Genomic DNA, 17,737 nt, shown 5'->3' with positions numbered 1-17,737 from the left:
CTGCCATAACAACCTTATCATCTGCGAACGCTAACCCTCGTACCCTTACTGTTTCGAGATCCACACCCTCTTCGTCGAAGAGAGCCATTCTTAAGCACTTGTTCATAAATAATATAAATAACCATGAAGACATAACGCATCCTTGTCTTACTCCTTGAATAATATCGAAACAGTCACTCAGTTTCCCATTCATTCTTACACGCGCTTTGCTACCTGTATATATTGTTCTTATAGCTTGTAGGAGCCATCCATTGACTCCATACTCTTTCAGGACTTCCCAAAGTTTAGTTATCTACCTTAAATAATAAAATACTTAATATCCATTTCTTAAATTTATACAATAGTTCTTAAGAGGCCGTTCAAAAAATACGTCACACTCCTTCCCCTATCCCAATATTTTCCCTTTATTTTAAAGAACTCCTTTTTCTCCTGTTTCTTCCCCCCTAATTGAAAAGTCTATTCTTGTATTTTTGGCTGAGAATTCGTCTCCTTTGGTTAAAAACACCTTTTAATTATTTTTTCAAAAATTCGATTTTTTTTTAAATTTAATTTCCCCCACTGAAAATTTGACTAATCTATTTGTGGCTGAAAATTATAGTTTTTAGTTAAAAATTTCATTATTACATTTTTCATTGAAAATTCATCTCTGCTTCAAAATTGATTTATTTCAAAATAATTTGTTTGAAATGCAAATTTAACTATTTTTTGGTTGAATATTTCTTTTTTGGATTGACAATTCAATTTTTCTAAAAAGTTCGCCTTTTTGGCTTAAAAAATCAACAATTTATTTGGAATTTTTTCTCTTAATTGAAAAATATTTTTTATTAAACTATGAAGTATTAAATTTTGCTTTCAAAATTCATTCATACTCTTGGTTGAAGTTTAATATTTTTTGTTCAACAATTCGACCAGTTGATTGCAAATTTGTCGTTTTCACTTGAAAATTCAACTATTTGGTTTAAAATTCATTTTGTAGCTTGAAAGCTCAACTATTTAGTTAAATATTCAATTATTGTATTAAAAATTCTTCTTGTTCGAAAATTCAACTGTTTTGTTGAAAATTCCTCTCTTTGGATTAAAAATTGATCTTTTTTGGTTGAAAATTAATCTTCCTTGGTTGAAAAATGAATTGTATTCTGAAAAATTAGTCTTCTTGGCTAGAAGATTCAACTGTGTGGTTAAAAATTCATCTCTTTTGGTAAAAAATTAATTTGGTTTGTTTGTTAAAAACCGAATTATTTGGTTGAAAATCCAATTTTTTTCGACTTGAGTCTTAAGCGTTTCATATTAGATTCAATTCGATATCTATACCAGCTATACATTAATTTTATTTGCAAGAATTGATTTCCCTATTATCACCATATTTTTGGAAAAAGTCATACTATTTATTCTGTGATAATCAGTTGCAGAGAAGGAGAGGTGTTGAAAAAGTGTTAAAAATATCTTGACATAATTTTTTTAATTTCTCTTATTTTCCTATAATTTTCTCACACGATTATTTAACTATTTTATTTTGAAAAAAGTCTACGAGAAAGAAACAAACAGCTGCTGAAATGTACGTAGATAATGATGCATAATAACATGAGTTTGGCGGATTCGAGGAACGATAAAAACTACTCATTATCTATAAATTTGAGGTAGAAATTCTACCAAGTGTAAAGTTATGATATTCCACCTTGTGCGATTTAACTCATTTTACTTTACTTGCAATGCCCTCGAGAGAGCGATTGTGCGTTGAACAGCAAAATAACTTCTACGAAGCCATAACTCGTTTGGTATTCGACCCAAAGGAACATAACTGGAAGCTTTCAGGGTTTTTAATTAGTTGGAATTTGTAAGAAATTTCGTTTTTTTTCATTCATTTATTTGTAAATACATCATTTTATAAAAATCAACGTCCTTTTTCTTGCATTCTATTTTTACTAGCATAAGTATTTCTAAAATAATTGTAGAAATAAAAATTTTGTGTAAGAAGCAAATCACAAGATGTATATGTTTAAAAATCTCGTTAAAAATGAAGCAAATTCAAACATTTTTTAAAATTGTATTATAAGATTTTTCAATTAGAAAAATGCCCTTAACTAAACTTTGTTCTTTAAAGAAACGTATATTTTTTATCAGGAAGTAATATCCTGTATTTCTGAAGCTTAGATTAAAAACTTATAATTTTAATTCATTTATTTGAAATATTTTACATTTGAGTAGATTTGTTTAATGTAGAGGTGTCTTGAAGGAAATAGAAAATAAATTTCCCGGCGTACAAAATAAGACAAAACATTCAAATACTATTAAAAATTGAAAACGATTGGAATTTAAAGTCCTTTATTTTTCAAATAACTCAAATCTTTAAGTTTTTAAATTTCAAAGGGATTCAATTTCGAACTCAGAAATTATTTGAAATATCTCAGAATTGAAAAAATGGCAGTTTGAACTCATACATAATAGAAACCAATTTTGTTTACCTTCAAAATTATATAGAAATTCAAACTATCATAAGAAAGCTCTAAGCTCTCCAAAAACAGAAAATTGTAAAATTTACAATAAATATTAATGATAGATAATGATTTAAATAAAGAAATATATTTGAAGATTATTTATTTATTTTAAAAATTTGAAAATTTCAATTAATTTCTTTTTAAATTAGAAAGAGCAGACGCCAAGAAAAAATTCAGTGACAAAAAATTTTCATAAATTAATTGTTTTCCGTATGTCTTAGATTTTTTGCATAAAAATAATATTTTTTCTTTCATAAGATATGCCTGATAAATCCAATTCTTCGATTCATAGAACAATTGTTCTTGTCCAAAGACCTATTTTTTGTCACGACAACTACCTTAACGTTTTTAAAACGTCCAAATTTATGAACATCCAAATCTGAGGCCTTAATATTTCTAAACTTCAAATTTAGAAGCCTTTGATAATTTCGAACTTAAACCCCTAAAAGGTAATAAATTATCCAAGTTTTAAATCTTCATTGTGTATACAGCTCTAGCATTTTTTGCCGAATTTTAATTTTAGTGTCGGGCAAATTTTTTCGTCAACGAACATTCTTTTGCAACAAGATTTTTTTCTACTTAAGCTAAACATTACAGTATTTAACTATTTTATCATGAAATAAGCGAAATTAATTTTTAAATTTACATAAAATAAACACATTAGAATTGCTCATCCCTGCTCATAATACCATGACCTGTCACATCCCGAACCCCCTTTTCCTGGTCACCCCTCGGGTCACCCTTTAATGAATACGTGTCAGTGACTGATCACAGAAGAGTGATTGGTGAAATATAATATCATCATTATAGTTTCATTAAAATCCTATCAAATCTTGTTGGTGCAAGACTTGCATCAAACCCTATGTTTCGAAATCTATGATGTTCCTATCAAATTCTGTCCATCGAGAAATTTTAGGCTTTTATATCAACAGATTCTTATTATGCCTCTATGAAATCTTTTCCACACATAACTTGTATTATATCATAACTTCTAAAATTTAGGGAATTTTGATAAAATTTTATCCATCGAGAAATCTAATAATTTTCTGTCAACCGATTCTCATTTAAATTCTATCAAATTTGATAGACACCGGACATGTACCATACCCTATGTTCCAAAATCTTGGAAGACTTTATCGAACACTAATATTCGAGAAATCTTATGCTATTCTAACAACAGTTTCTCATTGAAATTCTATCAAATCTTATGCACTCGAGACTTGTGTCAAATCCTACGTATCAGAATCTTGGAAATGTCTATCAAATTGTATTCGACGAGATATCTTATACTTTCCTATAGAAATGTTCTCATTTTATAAGATTTGGTAGAGATTAATCTTCCTTGTTTCATGTTAAAATAATAAAGTATTGTAATATTTAGCTAAAGCTGAAAAAAATCTTTCTAGAAAAGAAAGTTGTAACAACCAACATTTTCCGGGCCACAGAATTTAAGCCTGGCTAAATTTACCGAAGCTCAGTACTTGGCTTTAAATCTTTCGAACTTAATAACGGCTAAAGTTGAGCGTTTCTCGAATTGAAAAAAATAATATTTCCAAATATTTAAAATGCAGTCACACAGGATCGTTGCATGCTTTATAACATTTGCATTTTTAAATAATGAATTACCTTTTCTTTAAATCAGTGAAAAAATATTCTTTAAATACTTTATTTTGGAGAAACTTGAAAAAACAATTAGTAATATTTTAAATTTTACAAATACCTTATTGACTTAGGATTTAGGATTAGGTTTATTATCTAACTTCCGAATCTAAAAAAACAAAATCGAAGCAATTGACAGATTTCTAGGTGCGGCGCTTCTACCTAGTAGTGACTATATTTCCATATTTAAAAGTTTAGAAATTTTAGTATGAAATAAAAAATAGAGACTTCACAATAAGTTTTTTGTTTATAGTCAAAATACTTATCTATTTTTATACTTTAAGTTAAACTTGAAAAAAAAAAATTTTTCCTATTGGAAAAGCTTTTTAATTTTAAAACGTTGAAAATTAAAAGTTTGTTTTCCTTTAATGTTCTTAATTAGAAAAACTTGCATATTAAGGTATCCATTTAAAACAATCTCCTACTTGTAAAATATAAATTATATAAGCGTACAATCATTCAAAAAGAAACCTACCAAAATTTTGCACTAACAATACAAAAAGTTCAATTCTTCTCATTATCATCCAGACTCTTTAACATAAATCCTACAGGTTAATTGATTAGAAAATTTCCACCGATCATTAAAGTTTATATCCTCTATATAAGTCAATCCTGCCTTCTATCAGTAACATTGAAAAAGCAAACCTGTCTGCAGCAGCAAATCAACTGATTCAGTGAAGCTTCACCAACATAAATTTTTTCCATAAGCACTAGCACTAACCCGGAATCTCTGCATACCAGGATCAAATTTTTTTTAAACCTTTTGCATCTGAACAAATAAATCATTTGTAGCTTCCACAACATTCTAATTTTCAGCATCGCCTTTAGCAAATGAAAAGAGCAATTAGGTGGTTATCAGTAATTAGCTTTTCAATTCACTCTCCTAATACTTTTTATCAGTTACAATCTTCAAAAGCTAGTCAAAAAAAAAAGTTGAGAAGGAAATGAGCTAGCTGTTAATGTGCTTAGAATTGAAAAAATTCACATGCTAGTTAGAAATTCAATTAGTGCTGAAAGGAAAAGAATAGGGTTTGAAAATGTTCTTTTCCGGGTAAGTTGCTTTAGTTCAGGTTTATCCTTGGGTTTATCCGATGACCGCTGAGGCAACACGCAAAGTTGCGAGAAATATTATTGACCCGTGGGGCGGGTCATCCATAAACTACGTTAGCACTTTAGGTGGGGGGGGGGGCAAACTACGGTTAGTAACAGAGCATAAGGGGAGGAGGGGGGGGGGTCAATGGAAGTAATTTTTTGATCTTACATAACGTTTATTTTGTTTCCAAGTGATAAATTTGAGCAATGTTTTTGAATTTTATTAAGAGTGGCCCTGCAAGAAACTTTCTCTTTAACTCGTTTCTTCGGTTAAATGTGAAATTAATGAATAGAACCCATGAAGTAAATCCAACTATTTTTTGCTAGTATTTTTTCTTTTTTTTTTAAAGCCTACAATTATATTTTTGGTTCGAAATTTATGTCGTTTGGTTAAAAATTCTATTGTTTGGTCCAAAATTACTTTTTTGTTTGTTTGAAAATACAATTATTTTGTTAGAAGGTCCTCTTTTTTGGTCGAAACTATTACCGTTTTTTTATTTGTTCAAGATTCATCCTTTTAGTTGAAAATTGAACTATTTTTATGTAAATAAATTTTGTTGTTGAAAATCCAACTATTTTGTAGCAAATTTCTCTTTTTGGCTTGAAAGTTCAACTTTTTGTAGAAAATTAAACTGATTGTTTGAAAATTAACTTTTTAATTATAACTTTTGACCTGATTAACAAAAATGGCGGTGGTTTTTCTGAAAATATTAATAGACGATTTTCTAAAAAAAAAAAACCCAACACATTTTTTTTTTAGTTTTTTGTTAAATTTGTACTATCACAAGGAAAATACTTTATGAGTTATATGCGGGCTGAATAACTTTTGCGGCCAGGAGACTTTTTTTCATAAAATCGAATTTTTGCATTTTTCTTGCAAACAATAACAGATACGAAAAAATGATTAAAAAATAGTTTGCACAGTTAAAAAAGTTCTACAAAAAGTTCTTTTACTTATTTATATCTTGCACCATTTTCGAGAGAAATAAAAAAATTGCAGTTGCAACAGAGCAAACAATTGTTTTAACTGTACAAATCTGTTATTAACTACCTTATAGATTGTTTTTTTTTGTGAACAGTTTCAAAATCAGTACACACTTGTCGTTTGGCACTTAAATTTATTCTTTGGGTTTTACCCATTACTGTGATTCTCAGGACACACTGTCGTTTGGTATTTAAATTTATTCTTCGAGTTATACCTATTACTCTGAATCTAAAGCATAGACATGTTTGAATTTCAAGTGTTCCTTCATATATAAAATTTTTAAAACAAGTTGAAGGACTAGATGCACATAGGCAATATTTCATTGAAAGCAGGCGAAACCCACCTTTTTTATTAAGAAAAAATATGTTTACAAATGTTTCTTTATATAAAAGATATGAAGACTAGGAAATGATGCAAGATATTATCAATGAGTAAAAGAACTTTTTGCAGAACTTGTTTAACTTGGCAAATTATTTTTTTTAACATTGGTTGGTATCTGTTTTTGTGCAATAAAAATGTATAAATTCGATTTTATGAAAACTTTAAATACGCATAACTTCGTAGTTTTGTCCACAAATAGCAAAATCTGTATCGCCCAATTTCCTCTAAAAAACAAAATATTTTGACCTTGAGAGATTCTGCGACTTAAGTGTAGAACCTACCTGATTTGAAATGGATTCGGTCAAATTTATATATATTTTTTTAATTCAACTATTTCGTTAAATTTTCAGAAAAAAATATAATTTTTGTAACAAAATAAAAAACTAATTGTTAACAAAAAAGTTAAATTTTCAATCAAAGAGGTGAATCTTTAAAAAATACATTTTCAACAAAGTAGCTCAACGTTCAATCAAGTTTTTCTGACAAGAAAATTAACCCTTAGTAACCACACCTCAACTCAGCATACGTAGTAACCACACTGGTGCGATTTAGGATTTGTAATATTTGAAATTCAATATCTCGCAAGTAACTAATACAAATTTATAGTATAATAGGTACTTTTCGGGTAGAAATTCCCAAGGAATTCAATGAATGATACACTTAAATAAAAAAAATATGCACATAGCATAACAAGAAATTAAAGATTTTTTTAGGAGAGGTTGAAAATAGGGTATATTTTAAGATGCAACAAATGAGTAAAGCATTTATTTTCAGGATAAAATTACTGTATTTTGTAATAAAATGTACATAAAATACAAAAAAATGCAATTTTTGCACCTCATGCGCGTTCGCCCAGATCTAACAACCGGTTCATCTAATCTTAAAACCTTAGCAATCTCTTAAAACCTTAGTCAGATACGACGAACTCCTCTCCACTATCATCGGAACAGAGACCCTCTTCCTCCTCGCCAGCGTCCTCTTCCACATCTAATGCCTGCACTGCCTTATAATGACGTAAATTATAACGTAAGTGCTGTTCTTCGGACATTCTGTAATAATAATGTGCATTTTTCTTCGATTATTTTATGGTTTATACACAAAAAATAGTACTTTAAAATTTCTTCAAAAATATGAGAAAAACATCAAGTACTTCATAAATTTATATTAAAAACACAAAAATATGTTGAAATACTTACATTCAATATAATTTCACTCATTACATTGACGAAAAAAAAAATACTTCAAATTTCACAAGCACCGACTTCACGCACACCGCTACCACACAAGTGCCAAATTTGCACTCCTTCAAAGTTTCCACGTTGCTGCCTGAGCGGTAACAAAGCGAATGACATCGGCCTTAACGTAGTAAATATCTTAGGGGACTAGCATATTTGTCGTAGTGGGGGGAGACCCTTGGCGTACGCAGGAAGAAATTGACAGAAGTTAGAAGTTTCACGAGGTGCGCATTCGTACCAGTGTGGTTATTGTGGGTTAGTATTCTACTAAAAAATACGAATTTACAGCAAAATTCTTGAATTTTCGAAAAAAATTCAATTATTGAATAAAAAAGACGACTAATTATATCTAAAAAAAACTTGAATTCTTGAACTGTATATATGAATTTTAAACAAAAAAGTTAAATTTCAACCAAATAGTTAAATTTTTATGTTAAAAATACGAATTTTCTACAAAACAGTTGAATTTTTAATCCGAAAATATGAATTTTCAACGAAAAAGATAATTTCTAACGATGAAGCTTCAACCAAAAAATTCATGTTTTACAAATTATTTCCAAATTCAACCAAATAGTTGACCCCCCCCCCCCCAAGAGTTTTTAACCAAATAGTTCAATTTTAAACCAAAGGGATGAGTTTTCTGACAAGAAATCCCCTTTGTGTTACCAACCGTAGTTTTTGGCGTGACCCACTGGCATCCTCAAATTGGTAAAAGAGTTTATAGATGGCCTCTAATAAAAAAACTACGATCGTCAAGGAGGGTGGGCGAAGGTGTTAAAAATAGCCCAAGATTAGTAATTAACGGGCCTTACAATGGATAATTGAACCTACAGCGGATTATCATTAGTTAAAAATACTAATATATGTAAAATATATAATTTAATTTAATTATTAGTTAAGGCACTATAAGCCTTCTTAAATAAAAATAAAAATAATATATTTTTTTTATTGGTTAACTTAATTAATGATCATCCACTGTTGGGAGGTTTCCCCTACATGTATAATTCAGAAAGAGAGATCGATTTTTCCACTTTTCTTGTATGGTCACGCGATCCTAGAATGTATTTGTGTTTCACCTGGTCACTTGATCATCTCTATCTGGAAGTCTAGTCTCGTGTCTAGACGTTGTCTTAGATTAGCTGAAATTTTTTGAAATTGTTAACAACCTCATGAATCGAGGCCATCATGATTGCCAGTCCCTTTATCCAAAATAGAAATAGAACGATATTTAATGCTTGAAATACTTAAGGGGATTTCTTGGCCGAAAATAGAAATTTGTTATTTGAATTATAGGCTTCTTTATTCAATTAATTATTTATTACTCAAATAATAGACAATTACAAAAATTAGGCATATCAACTGACCTTCTACATTCAAAAGACGTCATAGTTTTCTTAATCAAATGAACTTAGTTTCAAAATTAGAACAGGGATCAAGGTCACTCCCCCGTGTTTCCTCCGTTTTTTAAACTCACCTTTTTCTCCACTTTTCTCGAAAAACTTCCTTATAATTTTTTTTTAGAAAATTTATCTATTTGGTTGAAAATTCAACTGTTTCGTAGAAAATTCTTCATGGCTTGAAAGTTCAAAATCTGATTAAATTTTTTTCCGTCTTCATTGAAAAATATATCTTGGTTTGAAGGTTTTTCTTAAAGTTTAACTTTATTACAAAATTTATCTCTTTGGCAGCTTCTCTCTACTTGTTTAAAATTTATTTTTGGTTTTTTGTTAAAAATTACCTTTTTGCATAAAAAATTGAAGTATTCCATTTTTTGCTGAATATTTATGTTTTTAGTTGAGAATTGAATTTTTGTTTTGTTTATTCAACTATTTTGTAGAAAATTCGTCATGTTGGCTTGGAAATTCAAAATTTGGTATAAATTTTTTCTATCTTAGTTGAAAAATATTTCTTCGTTGAAAGTTTAAATGCTTTGATAAAAATTAATTTTTTTGCTTGAAGATTCATCCTTTTAATTGAAAATTCATCTATTCGGTAGTTTCTCTCTGCTTTTGTTTGAAATGCTTTTTTTTTGTTGAATATTCATGTTTTTAGTTAAAAATTGAACTATTGGTTCAAAAATTCATGTGTTTTTTTTTAAAGTTCGTCTTTTTAGTAGAAAATTAATCTTCTTTGTACAAAATTAATCTTTTTGGTTAAAAATTCCACTATTTGGGTAAAAATCGAACTTAATATATTATCCGCATTAATTTGATTTTAAATCATTTATTCACGTATTTTTGCATAAAATCTCCTTATTTCTCCTGTTTTAAGAGCACGTTTACCTGCCAAGCCTGTTATTAATACAGAATGATTTATTTTAATTAATTTCATTATTTTAAAATTGAGTGTAAAATTGTATTGATTTTCATAATAAATTCTTAATGAATAAATTATTTAAACACATTTGTTGTTTTGCCTAATGATATAGAGCTAGCCCATATAGCTCTAGATGCGTGTATGAAAATAATTAAATGCATAATATTAAAGCACTTAAATAGGTTTTATATAATCAAATAAATTTCAAATACAAAATTCAATAATACATCGTAAAAAAATTGTAACGGAAACTTTTTGGTGAAATATAATTTTTCAAGGTAAAGATCTAATTAAAATTTGTGTGCAAAAAAAAGCAATAACATATTTAGTATAATGAAATGTAAAAATTAATAATGTATATTCAGTATTTCCATACATAAATGAAATTCGTTTACTGAATTACTGCTATTTATGATTACAACCAGATTCCTGAGTTTCCAATTTTAACAGGCCGGATCTCCTTTCACCAATAGAGATTTAATTATTACTTGCTTGAGAAATAGAAGAATTTTTATAATTATTTAAATAATTTTTAATTGGTTTAACGTTTTTAATTAAACATAAATTTAATTAAGAGCGCTTGGTATAATTTCGAGTAGGTATTCTAAATTTTTCTAATGATCAAGATTTTTTTTAATAAGATTCATCTTATTACTTTCAAAAGAATTTCTGAACAGTTTTAAATCTTAAAAGAAGCATTCCAGTGACTTTATATTTTTGCAATTTATAAAGTTCTGCAACTGATAATTTGCCAAATTAAAATCTCAAATAAAAAATGATGTTTTGTTTGAAATGCTTGTAAAATTTTAAAACAACGAAATTCAGGATCCATAGTCTTCCTCCTATTTCCCTGTCATCTCCTTTTTATCAAATTCCCCTTTTCCCGTATTTTCGAAAAAAACTTCACCTTTGACCCCTTTTCTCTCTAAATATTCGATATTGTAAAATACCATTATTGTTCGTTTTAAATCAATGACGTTATTTTATTCAAAATTTGAATATTCTACCGCGAGTAGTAAAAGCCTTTTTTAACTTACAGAATTATATATTATAAATAATTTAACTTTTTAAAATTAGAATAATATAAAACTGAACTGTCGTATGATTATGTTATATATTTTATAAAGATTATTGTTCAAATAGACCAAAATTCAAACAAGAATTTCAAGACTTGAAACTGATCGAAATGAACTTATTTTTTCTTTAAATATACATTCCATATAATGTTTAATTATTTTAAAGATTCACACAAATTTAAACAAACTTCTTGCTCTCACTTTTTCTTAAATGAAGAAACTTAAAATATTCTAAAAAAGTTAATTAGGTACTATTTTTAGTTCTTAAATAACGTGAAATTAATAGCATTTGAAATAAAACCATTTTGATTTCCTAATAACAGACAATTTTTAGACGTTGAACCATTTCTGAATTAAAAATTTGTGACTCACAATATTTATGGAAATAGTTAAGATATCAAGATACGTAAAAATATTAAAATTATTAGTTTTTTTCAAACATATTTTTCTTGATATTTCAAAGTTTTATATTATAGATTTGTTAATAGTTCATTTCTTAAATATTAGAAAATAAAAAGCCAGGGGCTTTTAAGTGCATTTTAATTTATATTCATGGAATTTCAAATGGGTTCTACATATTTTAATGAAGTTTTATTATTTAAAAAGATTTCAAGAGATTTCATTTCAATTTTTTTGTTTAACTTTTAGTATTTAAAAATTGTTTGTAATGGATTTTTAAGAAATAAAAGTTCATGGAGTTCCCGCGTGCATTTTATTTCAACTATTTTTTCGAGAAATTTAATCAATGATTTTAATTTAATTTATATACAAGGAATTTCAAATCATTTTTTCTTATTTTAATGGATTTTTTACAATTCAAAGGGATTTTAATGAATTTTTCGTAGAACTTGAGGGAATAAATTAAATTTTAAATGAGGGGATTTCTACGGATTTCAATACTTTAAGGGGATATGAAGGAATTAGACACATTTTAAAAGATTTTTTTTAATATTTCAAAGAATTTCGAGAGATTTCGTTTCAAAAATTTGAAGAATTATTAATATTTAAATCTTTATTGCTATAATGTATTTTTAAATATTTTTGTGTTAGCGTACACATTTTTTGCGCTCAAACTTGAACTACTTTTAATTTGAGTTTAAGAGCATTGAATAGTATTGTTTCCAATTTACATGCAAAGTTGTTTATTTATTCAATTATCGTTATGATTTTGAGAAAGATTTGAAAAATATAAAAATTATTTATTTAACAAATTTTCTCGCAAAGGTTATATTTTCTCGAAACTTTATATCGCCGTAAATGGATTCTCAATGAATATAATCCATTAAAAAAAAGCAAGCCTTTAATGGTAGTAATCAATAAAAAGTCATTTGACACTATTTAAAAACTATAAAATTTCTTATAAAAAGATTGTTTCTTCTTGAATACATTTCTAAATAAATGTTTAACCTTTCCCCAATTTTCCCTTTCTTGAGCTCTTTTTGCGATGTGAGCCCTGTAAATTTGGACTTATTTTATATCTTTTTACGTGTTTTAACTGTAAATATCTTAATTTGTTCTGATAATTTTGTGTCCTAAAAATACTTACAAACTTATATTTTGCAGGTGCTTTTAGTCCTAATGGGTCAACAGGAGGACGTAGTGCCGGAAACGGAACGATAGTTTTGCGACCTAGTGGAAAAGTGCGTAGTCAGAAGAAGAAAAATTTCGTCAAGAATTCGTGTAGACTGTTATAGTTAATCAGTAATCACCAATAAATACTGAATCTCGCATCGATGAGAGAAAAGAGTGAATGATGAAAACTGAAAAGTCAAACTGATTGCTGTATCAGTCGCAGCGAACGAGGCTTTAAAGGTTTAATAACAGGGTGAGGTAATATATTTTAATAATAACACACAAGGGTGCCTTTTTCCAAAACAACGGATTTTTATATACGTTGTTGCTCAGACTTATACAACGAGCTATCTGTAAATATGTAATTTAATGAATATCCCTAGGATTTATTTTCGCCGAAAGCGATTTTTTTAATTATTATGAAAATTATTAGATATTGTTTTTACAACTTTTCTCGCATCTCCGGTTCGACTGTTTGCGTTTTCTAGAATGCACGAGAGTATGGATTACATATTTCGAAAATGGATGAATCTCAGCCCAAGTGTGAGAATATTATAGGATTATTTATATACCGGAATGCGAGCGAGATTATTAACCAAATATATTAAGGTATTTATATGAAAGATCCGAATTTACGCAACAAAATGTGAAAAAAGAGATTGCCGAATAAAAATTAATTTATAAGGTTCTTGAATTGTTCGTTTTTGGTAGAAATTTTTTGTATTCATTAAAATGATCTCTCATTGAAAATTTTCCATTTTCCCGATCAATTTATTTTCAAGTTCCATTTATAACTTAAGAAATGCGTAAATGCGCCCTTTAGGATTCTGATTACATTTTCATTCTGGATGAAAAAAAGAAAATTCAGCAATTTATTTTAAATGTGAAATTTGAGCATTTTAAGCGTTACTACTTCAAATATAAGCATTAAAAATGGTAAATCATTACAATAATTAAAAGCAATTCTATTTATAAATGTGCAAAATTAAGCAAGCGACGTAACCTATGTTATGAGTCAAAATATTTTAAATTGAATTTTAATAATTTTTTATTTAAGATTGTATCGTTTACATTCCTAAATTTTTACTTATTATGGAAGCTTTCAGTATTTAGTTATTTAAAACCTCAAGCGCCTAAAGTAACAAATTTTTAATGTAAAGGCACAGAAGTTTGAAAACATTATTTTCACTGCCAAGAGTAAAAAAAAAAGAATTAAACTTCAATAAATTCCAATAAGCCTTCAACTTGGATACCTTTAAAGCTGAACCATTTTCAGATACTGACTAGTTTTACGGAATTTTCCATTGAGTTAGTCCTGATCGAGCGTAGAAAGGGGCCAATGTTTCGGAAAATTCAGGAACGGTAGAATGCTCGTATTTTTAGTTGGAATTGTGAAAATGCTGACAATTGCAGTCAAACGATAAAAGTGCATTGTAGACTACACGCGATAAGAATTTGAAGTTAATTTCAAAGGTGTGAAATTTGAAGATGAATTTATAACATAAATAGTAAGAAATGGCAAAAATATTTAATTTCTGAAATAAACTACGAATTTCTCTATGTCTGCATACATTTCCATGTTTTTTGAAGAGATAACAAATTTTTAAACGGATTTATGTTTGGAACAGGGAATTTTGGAAAAGAATTATAGTTCTGAATTTGAACCGGGATTTTTTTACATTCCCTTCTTCTAAATCAGAATTGAAATTATTTTAAAAAATTCCCGTTCCATATCAGAATTACATTTATTCATAAATTTTTCTATTATAATTCAGAAATATAATAACTCCCTTTTTACAAAATTTGGAAGAGATGTTTCAAATTGTGACGAATGCTGGCTTGGAGCAGGGATTTTTTAAATTCCCTTCTTGAAAATCAGAATTAAAATTCTTTTCAAAAAATCCTATTCCATGTAAAAAATTCCCTGTTCCAAGTCAAATTATAATTCTTCACGAAAACTCCCTGTCCCAGTCAAAATAATAATTCTATGCAGAAAATGCCTGCCCCAAAGTAAAAATTATAATTTTTTATTGAAATTCTCTGTTCCAAATTCAAAATTATATTTTTTATCAAAATTCTTTGTCGCAACTTAGAATTATATTTCTTTTTGAATATTTCCTATTCCAAGTCAGGATCATTTTAACTCTTTACGTACATTTTTTGAGATTTCTTTTATTTACTCCCTGTGCTAACTCAGAATTTTAGAAAATCACAGTCAGAATAGTAATTCCTTAAAACAATTCCCTATTCCAAGTGAGAATTATGATTTTTCACAAAGTTCTTATTCCAACTCAGAATTAGTGGAATAAAAAAAATTGAACATTTCCTTGAAAAAGTACATTCTTCCAACTAAAAATCAATATAATAGAATCAAAAAATGACTCAAATATTTCTGGGAATAGTGAGTATTCTAGTATGACGTCCCGGCCATGCTAAGATAGGTGGAAATGTTAGGAAGGTTCTTGACATGGGGCCGCCAGAGACAGTGGTGGGAGGTGACGAAATTGCTCAGTTTGAAATTGGTAAGCCTTGAAATAGGTGCCTCTTGAAATATTTAAGAGTTCACTGTAGATGAAACCAAATCACTTTTAATTTGCTGAATTACATTAACGGTCCCACTATTTCTGTTTTTTGTTTTGAGGTGGATTTTGAAGTGTGACTTTTGAGAGGCAGATGAAGAGTGATTCTGTAATTTAATTTTGCTTTGTAAGTGATTGAAGTGTCGGGTTGAGAGTGGACTGAAGTGGGATAAGTATATATCGCGAAATGTCCTTCACCATTACGAAGCTATTGTGAATAAGCCAAAGACCGACTCAATATCCTTCTTCGAACTCATCCCCTATTTTAATCATCCTCCTGAATTTAATTACCATTTTGCTGATGATTTTGTTATTTTTTTAGAACTTAAATTTTTTATTTGAATAGCATTCAAATTTAAAAACCGTTGAATTCAAAACTTTTCGAAGTTAGTAATTTCTCAAATCCCACGGCTCTTGAACTCTAATTCTAACTTTGAATATTTAAAATTAAAAAATGCTAACGTTTTCGAAAAATATAGTACTTATAAGGCTATAGGGACATTCGATATTAAATAATTGAACTTTCAAGCAAAAACACGAATTTTTAACCATACATTTACATTTTTAAGCCAAAAATACGAATTTTCTCGGAGATTTGAATTCTCAAACACGATCTTTTCTACCAAAAAAAGATGAATTTTCAACAAAACAGTTTAATTTTCGAACAAAAAAGTCGACTATTTAACAAAATAGTTTAATTATCAACAGAATATTTAAATTTGGAACACAATAATTAATTTTTTAATCGAACAGTTGAATTTATAACCAAATAGCTGACTTTTCGAGCAAAAATGACGAATGTTCAACAAAACAGTTACAGTTTTAACAAAATAATTGAATTTTAACAAAGTATTACAATTTTCAATTAAAATGATGAATCTTAAAAAAAATTCTAAACGAAAAATTTAATGACTTAAAAAAAAATTAATTTTTGATAAAAACGAATAAACTGGAAAATATTAATAAAAAAATATATAATAAAATGATAAATTTTCAACCAAAAATAAAATAGTCAAAGAGATGGGTCTTCAACTAATAAATTGAATGTTTGACAAAGTACTTGAACTTTCGACGAAAGTAACAATTTTCAACTAAATTATTAATTTTCAGCCAATAATTATATAGGTTTTCAACAAAATATTACAATTTTTAATTAAACGGATGTCTGAAAAAAGTAAACGGTTATTTCTCAGTGGAAACTATGATATTGATATTTAAGTTATTTCACCAAAAAGGTTCTACTTTTTTATCAAATACAATCAACCCGAAAATATGAATTTTCAACCAATTAGTTGAATTTTCAACTAAAAAATTTAATCTTTAAGCAAAATATTTTACTTTTATATTAAAAAAACGATGATCATCCAAAAATGAAATAGTTAAATTTGTAGTTGAGAAAATTGATTTTCAACAACAAAAATTTCTATAAAATAGTTGAATTTTTTACCAAAGAGGTGGATATTTAACTAATGAAATGAATTTCTAATAAGGTAGTTGAACTTTCAACCAAGTACAGTGAAACTCTTTTATACCCCCGATTTTGGGGCTGACCTTGAGTGTCTCGCTTGACTGCTCGCCTGAGTGACAACCGCAGACCCCGGGCCCCCGTGCAGTTCCTGTTATACCTACCTACGGCGCAACATTAATTCTCGGAATGGCAATAAAAGTGAGGGCTATTGAAGTGTTTCACTGTGTTTAAATTTTTAGTGGAGATTCACTTTCTATAAAAAATTTTCTCAACTAAATACATGCGTTTTCAAACAAATGGTTTAATTATCAATTAAGAACTACAAATATTCGACCAATAATGGAATAGTTCAATTTTCAACCAAATATTGAAATTTTTTAATAGAACGATAATTGTTTAAACAAAAAAAAAAGAATAAAAAATTTTTAAAGAACAATATAATAGTTGATATTTAAACCAAATATGTTAAAATTTAAACCAAAAAACATTAAATCAAAAATAGTCAAACCGAAAATAGAATATTTTACTGAAATTGAATTCCAAATTATAACTTTGGAATATTCAATATTAAAAGTTGTTGAAAAATATAGCAATTACAAACTTAAAATTTTCTATGGGTCAAAAGTTATGGAAAATTTATTATTTGCAGTTTATAAGCGTATAGAGTTATTATATAGCAAGAGGCGAAATTTTAACCATGTAGTTAAATTTTCAATCTTCAAAAACGAATTAACAACCAAATGATCGAATTTTCAATCCAAAAAGACGAATTTTCTACAAGAGAGCAGAATTTTCAACCTAGAATTTGTTACTAGCAAAAATAATTTACAACAAAATACATATATTTCCAACCAAATAGACATCACAAATCCTGACCCC

At 27.9% G+C, this 17,737-nt stretch overlaps 1 protein-coding gene across 3 annotated transcripts in view; it reads left to right on the top strand.

The window, feature by feature from the left end:
- The window catches only part of LOC117177100 (ras-related protein Rab-23), a 46,751-nt gene extending 33,246 nt beyond the window's left edge, over positions 1-13,505 (top strand). For all 3 annotated transcript variants that reach the window (XM_033367590.1, XM_033367588.1, XM_033367591.1), the window contains one exon: positions 12,803-13,505. In XM_033367590.1, the coding sequence (XP_033223481.1) occupies positions 12,803-12,933 (131 nt within the window). In that variant the 3' untranslated portion in view covers positions 12,934-13,505. The remainder of the gene's footprint in view (positions 1-12,802) is intronic.
- The last annotated feature ends 4,232 nt before the right edge of the window (positions 13,506-17,737 follow it).

Source organism: Belonocnema kinseyi, chromosome 7 (assembly GCF_010883055.1).
Source record: "Belonocnema kinseyi isolate 2016_QV_RU_SX_M_011 chromosome 7, B_treatae_v1, whole genome shotgun sequence".
Classification (NCBI taxonomy): domain Eukaryota; kingdom Metazoa; phylum Arthropoda; class Insecta; order Hymenoptera; family Cynipidae; genus Belonocnema; species Belonocnema kinseyi.
The sequence above is the reverse complement of the archived record's forward strand: the minus strand, read 5'-3'. Positions and strand labels throughout refer to the sequence as shown.